The sequence below is a fragment of the Vespa velutina genome, chromosome 7 (genome assembly GCF_912470025.1).
Source record: "Vespa velutina chromosome 7, iVesVel2.1, whole genome shotgun sequence".
NCBI lineage: Eukaryota > Metazoa > Arthropoda > Insecta > Hymenoptera > Vespidae > Vespa > Vespa velutina.
This window is the reverse complement of record NC_062194.1, coordinates 9,090,009-9,102,142: the sequence shown is the minus strand read 5'-3', so window position 1 is coordinate 9,102,142 and position 12,134 is coordinate 9,090,009. Positions and strand designations below refer to the sequence as shown.

At 30.8% G+C, this 12,134-nt stretch overlaps 1 protein-coding gene across 1 annotated transcript; it reads right to left on the bottom strand.

The window, feature by feature from the left end:
- Nucleotides 1-10,005: 10,005 nt before the first annotated feature.
- Nucleotides 10,006-11,862, bottom strand: LOC124950643 (histone-lysine N-methyltransferase SETMAR-like). The gene is made up of 2 exons (XM_047497610.1): nucleotides 11,790-11,862; nucleotides 10,006-10,355 (listed from the first exon to the last, which is right to left on the bottom strand). The coding sequence occupies exons 1-2, from the start codon at nucleotides 11,860-11,862 to the stop codon at nucleotides 10,006-10,008; spliced, it is 423 nt and encodes a 140-aa protein (XP_047353566.1).
- Between the last annotated feature and the right edge of the window lie 272 nt (nucleotides 11,863-12,134).

Genomic DNA, 12,134 nt, shown 5'->3' with positions numbered 1-12,134 from the left:
TTTTTTGAAAACTACCTCACGCGTAAATTTTTTTGGATACATTTTTCAATACATTTGATAGAAGATTGATTGGTATGCAGTACAATATCCTTGTCAATATTTGGTATTAGCAAGATTGTTGCCTCGAATAATACAAAAGGGACACTAAAATATTGCTAGATAAGACGCGAGAGTGTAATTTATCGGTCTGCTCATTCGCTGAATTTAATTCTTAATTTTTCTTTATTTGAAAAGTTATATCAAAGAAAATTTATGAAAAGGTGCATTATAAGTGCTTGTAAAAGTATATACTAGTAAAAGTAAATACGAAAGAAAAATGAAATTTAATAGAAAGTAGGAGCGTCAAGGTACAATGGATCTAATAAAGTGACGATGAGAAAAGAATGAAGAAGGTAGAGAAGATTGGCCAGATTTAGATTGAATAAAAAAATAAAATAATCGAGATACATTTCAGAGAAAAATAGTAATTGTAAAGTATGTGATGATGCAATGGGAGCACGCGTAAATAATGGAGACAAACAGAAGAAGAGAAAGGAAATTAACAAAAAAATGTGAGGTAGTTTAAGGGGAGCAAGTAAATAGAGGGAATTGAATGAGAAAAATTGAGAGTAGAAAAGAGAAAAGTGTTGGGATAAATGAAAAGAAGTACCAGAGAGAGAGAAACAGAGAGCTAAGAGCTAAAAGTATATTGATTAGGAAAATCAATTTTAATTTCGTGGAAATAATATTCTATTCTATAAATTTTCTTATGATTTGTAGAATTAAAGTGGTGAACTCATCGAAGATTATTTATTATGTCTTATTATATATAAGATTATTTAGACAAGTATTCCCTTCCAACGCTCTTGGGTCGCGTATAGATGTATTCGTTGAAAATTCAATTTTTTTAACGCAAATATTGGAGTCTGAAACTGGCAAAAAAAAATAGATATTTACCATTATATTATACTCTGCATTCTGGATATGTTATAAAGTGAAAATAGAAGATTTTTAAACTTTATATAATTATATATATAGTTATATATATATATATATATATATATATATATAGTTGAATTTATATAATTTTGTTTTCATTTATATTGAAAGATGGCATTTTGAATGCAAGATTAAATTTGCAAACCAATCTGAATTTCAAACTTGGAGAATCTCTGGAATAGTAATAATAATACATTTTTTTTATTCTTTTATTATTTACTTACAAATTGTTTTTGTCTTTTTTATTTAGTGTAATGGAGAGATCTATATAAATGATATTCAAAGTATGGTTACATCCTAATATTATTTTTAACAACACTGCTAAAATAAAGAAATATCAAATACGTATTTAATTTATTATTTGCCCTTATTTATATAATGATAAATATTTTCATACATCTATCGTATTTCCATATCTTTGATTAAAGAATAAACTTTACGAGGAATTATACCAAATTTATGGTTCGAGCGATCCTCAAGAAGTTCCAATAATATTTGACGATTTGAGATATATGAAATATTTAGAAAAAGTTATTAAAAAACATTGTGTCTGTTTCCTGCAGTTCCAGTAATCGGGCGTAAAGTAATAGAAGATATAGAAGGTATTTTCATATAAAAGAAAATTTTTTTATTTTCATTAGAAACGAAATATTATTTATTTACTATTAATATTTTATTAACACTTATTCATGTATTATCAAATGGAAAAGAATCGAAAAATATCAAAAGGATATAGTGTTGCAATATGCTTCTATGTACTTAAGCGTAATGGAAGATATTGGAATGATCCATTAAATTTTAATCCCAATAGGTTTTTACAGGACAATGGAGACAATTTACATCCTAATCATTTATTCCATTCAGCGATAGACCTAAAAACTGCATAAGTAATTACATATTTTTGTAGATTATTGAAATTGCATTCCAAAAAGTTATACAATGAAGTATATTTAAAATTGATTTCACTTTTTTGGGTTATAAATACGCCACGTTTCAAATGAAAATAATTATTGCTACAATCCTAAGAAAATTAATTATTAAGATAGATAAACCGGTAGCCATTGAAGACATTGGCATAAAACGAAATCTCATGTTAAAGCCTATAAAACCTATTAAATTAACATTCGACTAAGGATATTAATTGAAATTATTATAAACTTTTGGTGAAAAATCGATGAGGCATTCTTCTATATACTTTTTGAAAATAAATAGTTTCTATCATACAATCTAATGCTTTTATCAACCCATCTGTTAATTTGGTTAATTAATGACTAACTCGGATTATTTATTCTTAGTTAATATGTATTTTATTAATACAAATATTATAATTAAGGTATTATAACTCAAGATACTAAAACTTTTCTCTCTTTTCTTAACGTAATCAAGGCTTTGCTTTATTCTTTATTAGTTCACTCAGGGCTATACGCAATACTTTTAATTCTGCTCTCTGATCTTTCTCCTCTCCTTGGTCTATTCAAAACTGTCCTTCTGTTGTTCTTTTTCAATCACATACACTCCATAGCCTTTCTTATCCCCACTCATATTCGTGCATACACATTCAATAATTCATTGCTCTTTTGTCCTATTCCTTATTTTGGAAATTCTTGTAATTCTTGAAAATTCAGAAAATTATAATATTTCGGAAATATGTTAAGTATATGTACATATGTATTATCTTTTTTTGTGCTGTTCAAATTCATTCAGAGGTAATAAAATTGTCACCTGAAAATTCGGCTCTATTTCGATTTTATATTGTAATTAGCAAATGGTTACAAATAGAAAGAAAGTTTGCAGACTAAAGTTACTTCTTTTACTTAGGACTATAATTTTGTAAGATATTTATCGATTATTTATATAATTAGAAAGAAGTTATAAGTAAAAATATGAATAATGTTTTATAAAATTCATTTTTTTCATTCATAAGGAGCAATATTCTTTTGACATTTACTATAAAATAGTATAGAATATTAAAGGAAAAAATAAAATAATTTATACAGTATGGTACCTCTTTTTATAGTCTACTATAGGTATTTATAATAAAAACTTATATTACACATTACGTTCATTACATTGACTCTGTAATGAACGTAACGTGTAATATTAAATATGGTGTTTATAAATCATACAAATATAATTCATTTACTTATGATGCATTTGAAATTGTGAATAATGAGTCACCTAATAATAGAATAGAAATGGACTTACATGACGTAATAAAAAATATACTTATTAAACCGCAAGAAGAAACTTTAATTTCTTGGAAACTCATGTATTAGTTGATTGTTTGGAACCATTTCTCTGAAAGACCACATTCTTCGAAAGTTTCGTATTTACCTAAATACGAAGAATTTTTAAAAGGAAGTATTGTGATTCTAAAATATAAAAAGAATCTTGTTGAATTTTGTAAGAGCAGTAAGAGGTTTCTATAGTATCTGTCGAACATAAATTTCTAGAAGTTTCATTTATATAACAATTGTATATGAAATGGGCCGTTAACGGTATAACATTATTTTAAGATGATTTTCTTTTTTCCATTGAAATGGATAAAGGATACTAATAAGACAAAGCAAATTTTTACAAAATCTGTTTTGTGGAAAATGACAGCTGCCTAAAAATAAAAGTATTATTTTCGATCTCAATTTTCATCTTCTTTTGTTAATAATGAAAAAGATGTTATTCGATAAAACGCTTCGATAAGTACTAGATAATTTTAGAAATTAATTTATTCAAAATATTATTTGAATCGATTCAATATTTCTGAGCGATTTTGAAAACCATGTTTCAAGAAAAACTCATTTAAATTTTTAATTAGCTGTTTCCATTAGAAGTCGATAGGAAGTCTAAGTTAATTATTTTTAAATAAGCGTTAGACAACGTCTATCTTCATCTGTTGAATATTGAATTTCCTTCATTCTTTTCTTGCAATCATTTTTAGGTTACTACTCTCCGGTTACCCTGCCCCCAAAATCAGAACACAAAACAGATTCATATTTCAGGAATAGCTCTCTGGTAGTAATATTCCTTTGTTTCTGTTTAAAATCGTTCTCTGACAATTGAACCATACTATAAGATAGCACAGTGAATTAGTAAGAAATACCCTCAAAAGTAAATCGCGATAGTTTTAGTCTTAAAACTGTTCACTACCTTTTATTCAAGGGGTGTGTGACTTCAACGACAGGTATGGACAAAATATGAATTAGGAATACAAACCCTGTTCCCACCGTGCGTCTATCATATCGAGCGTTAAGCTTTTGATTGAATTGACACATATAAGAATTAGTATATAAATCTGCGACAAAAAATAAGAATTTGTCGAATATTTTCATAAAAATAATTAATAAATACTTATATATTATTTTAATACGAATTAAATGAGTTCATGTCCACACTATCTATAAAGTAGAACTCTAAACGCTTTTTCTACGTGGTTTCTCCTATAGGACTAGTCTACTCTATACTACTTCGACTGTTACTACACTATTACTACTATTACTGATAATAATAATAATATAATATAATATAAAATAATGTAATATAATATAATATAATATAATAATAATAATAAAAATGTACTTAAATATTATTTATATACATCTAAATATTGTTTAATACATTTTATATGATACTAGTAAAAACAATTAGCTTCGGCTGATCATGAGTAAGAAACAGTGTGGAAACAAATTCATAACGATCATAATAACGGTAATAAGATAAAGAGAAACGATAGGGGACGAAAGCAAAAAAACATTTCGTACTATTTTTCATATGTCATTTGTATTAGACGTATTTATCAATGAGCGGTCATGTGTAAAAATTATCAAGGACACAATTTATTGTGAGTTTGCACGTCAAACCAGCATGTAAAATGATAAATTTTTCCTTCTTTTGTTACAATAAATTATTATATTATATTAGTCTTCATATGTGTCATGATATATATATTATAAGTATATTCTTCTATTTCTTCTTTATTTTTTTATTAATGTTCTTATTTGTATATTATAATATTACGTATTGTTATTATAGTAATAGTAGTAGTAATTGCAATAATATGAAGTGAATTCCTACAGAGAAAACTATAACAAAATAGGCTGGAAAAATCTCAGTGGATAATGTGGAAACGAACGAAAAATAATATATAATATGTACGTTCACTAATTATTAATTAAAAAAAAATAAGATTATACTTCTGCTGTGTCCTATCTATCAAAGATCACCACGAAATTCATATCAGTCATCAGTGAAGGAAATAGATACAAGGGATTGGATAGTTACTAAAATAAAATGGATAGTTACTAAATTAATAATAGTTACTAAATAAGGAAAAAGGAATAAATTAATTCATTATTTTCATTTACATTGATACAATAAAAAAACCATCGGTATTATTTAGTTTCAAATCTACAATTCTTAAATTACAAATCCAAACATTTTTCAATGTGCTACACACTGTTTGTAGTCTTTGGTTTTTTAGTCTATAAAACTTAAAAAAAATTACGAATTTTTCAAAAATTTAACAATATTTTAGAAACTCAGATCCCTTGACGTAAACGATTGGACATGTATTTTCTTATTTTTGCCATAGAATCATCTGGCCAAAGCTTATTAACCTTTTGCGGTCGTATGTCTGTTCTCAGCCACCAAAGCTTTTTTATCGTTCTGGTCGTATGTTTGCTCTCAGCCACCACAGCAAAGAATCATACTAATCTTACATTGTATTCATCCATGTATCAATTTATACTTTTTCTAAACGAAACTGAATGTCTAAAGAACTTATTTGCGAACCAATACGGTGCTCATTTCAATTGTTAACAAAAAACTCAATTTAAAAAAATGATATCACTTCTTACTCACCATACAAGACACCGTAGCGAGTCAGATGCCTTTTGAGCATAAAGAAATCGACAAGCTTCGGATATTCTTCGTAGAATTCCAAATAATATTTTAAAAATTGCGTTTAACTATAATTACTGTAATTAGCCATTCTCGCTTCTTAATATGGGAGGTGTCGATAAGGCCGATCAATTAGCAAGTTCATATTGTTTTATGAGAAAATCTTGCAAGTAGTGGAGAAAAATGTTCTTCTGGAGATTAGAAGTTTGCGCAATCAATAGCTACATCTTATATAAAGTGTCAGCTAGAAAAAAAAAATAAGACGCATATGTCATATTTTATGTTAGTCCGAAAATTGGTGGAACAACTTGTAAGTAATTTTCGTGACGGAGCATTGTCAAAATCAGGAAAACCATCGTCCTCAGATAAAGAGGAAAGGCTTAATCACAAACTACATATATTGCGGCACTGTCAAGACATAAAAAGTAAAGATTGTTCTATATGTTCAAATAGAAAAATCCATGGCGGAAGACGCCAAACTAATTATTTTTGCGATACGTGTAGTCGAAAACCAAGACTTCATGTTGGAGACTGTTTTGAAAAATACAATGGAGAATTATAAAATATAATTTTTATATAGAAACATAACATTAAAATATATTATTGTGTAAATATATATCTAAAGTTTGTTTATCCTTCATAATTTTGCACATTATGTATCACTGCTCGTTCAACGGAAATTAACTCCGACCAGTACGATACCCATGTCTAAATTTAATACGACCGCAAAGAGTTAAAATGATCGAATGAGTTACCATAGTTTCTCCGTACGTGTATCGTGAAACCCATTTCTTTGCGTTTGGAAATGTTCAAAAAATCTGAGCATCAGCTATTTACGCACACAAATAAGCAGGTAATCTCTATTCTACGGACATAAAACAAACACATTTAAATGTATATGTGAAAATCAAAAAGATTTATCCTACATCAAATCTTCGTCTTTAAAATGACGACTTATTCATCAAAATCAATCAAGAATTACGCCTGTTCTCATTGATAGCGTAAACCATTATAAAACCAGGGGTAATAAATAACCTTAAGGAATCTTATAAAATATATCATATTAAGAAAAAATTTTAGAATCATTTTCTGAACAATCAATAAAACAAAGAAATTGTTGTTTATATCTTTTCATTTTTTATATTTATTTATGCTTTAATAATTATAACTATATTTATGCTTTAATAATTATAGTTATGATATCTTTCCAATATCTTATTTTCAATATACATACGAATAAGTTTTAATTTTCTATTCTTTTATATTTATATTCTTTCTTTTAATATTTTCTTATATATATGCTTATATATATGCTTATATATATATATATATATATATATATATGCCATAGTTCTCTTCTTAATTTCAATAACAAATAGAGATATCTAAATTTTTATTAGAAAAAAAAATTATTCCTTGTCTCAATATTCAATATCGATAAGTTTTTGTAATATTTTATTTCTCATCATTTCTAAATTCAGCAGAAAGTACCATGCTGATTATATCAGATTTGTCTGAAAATATTATTACATGGAACAATACATGCGTGTTATTGGAGAAGATACGCAACACCATTATACATTCACTGAGTTACCGCGTCTATTTCAAGATCTTTTCCTTAGAAAGAAATTCTACCGGTCTCTATTTAATCGTAGCAATCATAGTTGAAAAAGAGAATACTCTAGGAAGAGAAGATAGAAATCCTGATGTCCTAGCTTAGTTAAAAAGTTCCTATCGAAGAAGAAAAATTGAGTATAGAAATGTGATTGTCGAACAGATAAAGAGAGAAAAAAAAGAAAAGAGCACTCCATTATATACCATCAATTTTCCAGCAGTTTTTAAAGTGACTGAAGGTAAAGGATAGAGTGGTTGAAAAAAGACGGTATTCTGTGAGAGATAACTTCCCGATTCTAAACTAAAGCACTTCATTCCCATAAAAAAAACAGAATGCGTTTCCTGGTGAACAACGCTGCCGTGTGTCGGCATTACGTTATAACTCCGCTAGACGCTCCAGGACCAAAAACAAGATCTTTTATGCAACAAATCAAACTAGGAGACGTACTGTAGAAAAACCACTTCTAGACCTGAGCTTCAGGTAACCTTTCAAATGGACTTTCCTAATAGCAGATGTCAACCAAGTTATGAATTCATTTCCCAGATGTCAACCTGGGAAATGAATTCCTACACAAACACCTATTTCTTCCCTACGGCTCATCGACAACAAAACTATCTATAAGGAGTCAGATATCGCTTATTTGACAACCCAACAAGTGATCCGACTTTTAGGTTGTGCTGAGTCGATACTCGCAGGTCACGAAACGTTTGCTGTTAAAAACCATATCACGACATTCGACACTATATCGTTATGAAAAACCCATCTTGTACAAATAAGACTTGGATAATTTTACCACAAAAATACAATAAGGCCAAATGAAAAATTGAAATCTAGATTGTCATATCATGAATTCTTCAGATAGCCTTTACTCTAGTGCGATTTTATTGTGACCTAAGAAAGACCTGTAATATTTGCGACAGACAGCTCAACGAGATCATCATATCTGATAAGCATTCAGTACATATAAGACATTACTCACAAACTTCACGGATGTAACTGCCAATTGAGAAATCCAACAGTTACCTACTTGAGAAATAAGCTATCCACTCAAGGTACTTATTTATTGTTGTTATTGTATACGAGAGCAATTTTAGATGCGCGTCTCGCACCGGACCAGTGATGACAGTCGATTCGACACAGAGGAAATGTCCCCCATCTCGTCCTTATTGTCTAAGCTATAAATCTTCTAGTCGCGATGAATAAGGGCGGCGGCACTAGGTTAGGATACCGTTATAGACCGTCAGCAAAATACCGCTTACTGCGTTCCTGCAAATTAATTTATGCGCGTTCTTTTAGAACATGCCGCGAGATATTAAGAAGTAAATGCGCGATATTAAATGATGCGCGCTATGTAAATCTCACCGTATTTTTGATTAAATGAGTTACAATTGTTTGTGTGTTTCGTATATGATGTGAAGTTAGTTATACTGGTTGCTTCTGAAGGAAGCTTGAGAGCTTAGAAGTTGTGAGTCTGAAAGATTTAACTTGACTGTCCTTTTGACGTCTTTAGAACTATCCACGCAGACTGAAATGATATTAGGAAAGTGAATAAAAAGAGCGGAGTTAAAATATGGAAAGGGAAAGAATAAATGCCCATTGGTCGAAGATAGTTCGTTGGAATGTTTAAACATTCCGTGTGTGCCCCCTTTATTCAGATAGTTTCAGACTCAATTTTAGTTGAGATAACTCTTGGCTTATCGCGCCTAGGCGTCTACTTTCGTTATTTATTTATTGGTCGGATTGACATATTATCAAAAACCAGATATTTTACTAAGAATGCCTAGGCCCAGACAAAGGTGCCACATGTTTTTATCTATGCGTTTTGTTAGTTAATATCCAATAGGTTCCCAAGGGTAAATATTTCCAATGGTGATATAATGGGTTGTTCGGAAAGTAATTTCGTTTTTTTTTTTTTTTGTGAAAATGAAAGACAATTTTCATATAATGAACAAATATTTTATTAAATTATATATTGGCCATTCTGGTCCAATACCTTTTGCCATCTTTCTGGTAGTAGCATGATTCCACGCTCATAAAATTTTTGGTCTTTGCTGGCAAAAAACTGATCGAGATGATTTTTGACCTCCTTATTTGAAGTGAAGGTTTTACTGTCTAAAAAATTTTGCAGTGACCGGAACAAATAATAATTTGAAGGTGCCAGATCTGGAGAATATGGTGGGTATGGCATTGTATCCCATTCAAGCTGTAAAAGCTTTTGGCGAGAAACCAAACTTGTATGAGGTCTCGCATTATCTTGATGGAACACTACACCTTTTCTGTTGATTAATTCTTTCCTTTTCTGTTGAAGTGCACTATTCAGTTTGTCCAGCTGATGACAGTAGACTTCCGAATTAATTATTGTGTTATCCGGTAAAATCTCAAAAAAAAAACGATTCCTTTAAAATCCCACCAAACAGACAGCATTACCTTTTTTGATGGATATTTACTTTGGAAATGCTTTGAGCCGGTTCATCATTTTTGTTCCTTAATTTCTTGCGTTTGACATTGTTATATACAAACTATTTTTCGTCCCAAGTAATGATGTGCTTCAAAAATGGATCATTTCCATGACGTTTGAGAAGCGAATCACAGACGTTAACGCAATGACACAAATTTTTCTCCGTCAGAACATGGGGAACCCATATATCGAGCTTCGAGGTTAAACCCAGACCTTTCAAGTGGTCATAAACAGTTGAATTTAATAAATTTAACCTCTCACCGATCTCACGTGTTGTTATTCGCCGGTTTGCATCAACTAATGCCTTTATCGTGTCTTTATCAACTTTAACCGGCCTTCCAGAACGTGGTGCATCTTCGACATCAAAATTGCTGGATCGAAATTTTGCAAACCAGTTCTGACACTGACGTACTGTCAACACATCTTTTCCCTACACATCGGTTAATTTCTTTCTGGTTTGAACAGCATTTTTACCTTTTCTATAGTAAAAAAGTAGAATATGACGAAAATGCTGCTTATTGCTCTCCATATTTAAAAGAGCACCAACCAAAAACTACTGCGTAAAATCAATTGGACTTTTTCACACACAAGCCTTACTATATCAGCTCTCAAAACATATAATGGTTATGCAGCTTAAGTGTGAAGTTGGATGCAAAAAAATACAATTAAATTCTCTGTTGGGAAAAAACGAAATTACTTTCCGAACAACCCAATATAACATTTAAGACAAAGTGCCGCGAACAATGGAGAGACGCACGTGTGCGTCAACAGTACTAAACATTTAAATAAACGGATACATACTACCCACTGGTTACGATGAATGAGAGCAACGAATACCGTAGTATGTCATCAGCAAAATACCGCTTTCCCACAAATTAATGGAAGAACGTGAATTATTTTGAAGAATCCCGTGGAGCTCCAGAGGTAGATGCCAGATAATAGATATAGTATGAATTGTGGTTATCATAGTATATTTGTTGTAGTATGATACAATTGTTGATGTGTTCTGATGTAGTGAATCTATTTCTGAGCCAGTAATGTAATAACTCTCGGAAGAGTCAACTCTTTCAGACTCACATCATTCATACTACAATTTAATTTGTGCTGGATACCTCCGTTTCAGGCATAGCCAGTGATATTGGTAAGACTCGGTTGTCTTACTGGTAAGTGCGAATGCTTAGATGCTACTGTCCACGAAAGCATTAATGATTTAGGAAAGAGAAATGAAAAGCGAGGAATTTAATTAAAATTATCTAGAACGGGAAAGCAATATTCTTATTGGTAATGGGCGTGTTGGGATAGTTCGTTCGTAATATTTAACCAATTTCATGCGTGGTCCTTTGTTCTGGAAACGGCGTGGACCCATGAGTATTGCATTAATATTTGAAGGGTAAGTATCTGGCTCGATACATTATTAAAAATTAAGTATTTTACTAACAATGTCTAAACTCGGACAAAGGTGGCAATGTTTTTTTTTATCTACTCGTTTTCTTAGCGATTATTCAAAGAAATTCCAGGAACAGATATATTCAATAGGGATATGTGGCCCTTAGGAGAAAGTACTGTAGATACCTGAGGTGTGCAATCTCAACAGTTGCAAAATTAAAATTTATTACAAAATCTCACAGTGGATGCAAAAAACATGACAGGATACTGATAATCTAGAACATTGGAACAGACTAAGTCTTCGACACAGGCCTTCAACGTCTGGCACAGGTCATCCTGTTCACATACTTAGATGAATACTCCAAGCTGCTTTTAATTACCAATGTATCGGATGACGTCATTTATATTGCCCTGGAACAACTCGTCGACGAAGTCGACGGAAAGGACAAAGACAATTACTTGGATTCTTCTCTAAAAAACTGACATCGGTACAATGCATACGATCGAGAACTTCTGGCGAACTACGCGCCATCAAGTTTTTTAGGCATATGATCAATGGTAAAGATACGACTGATCGGAGCATGAAAGAAACCGCCAACTTCTTTCTAGATACGCATATCCCAAACGACCACGAATTAGAAGACACTCTGGAGCAATAATATTTAAGAATAGATCGAGTACCACACCCGAAACACTGATACGCTCTTACTTTCGCGGAAGAGAAGATGATATGTGTCATTAGATCGCTGAGAAACGACAAAGCTCGAGAGTCAAACCTTATGGAAGTGTATGTGCTTAAAAAAC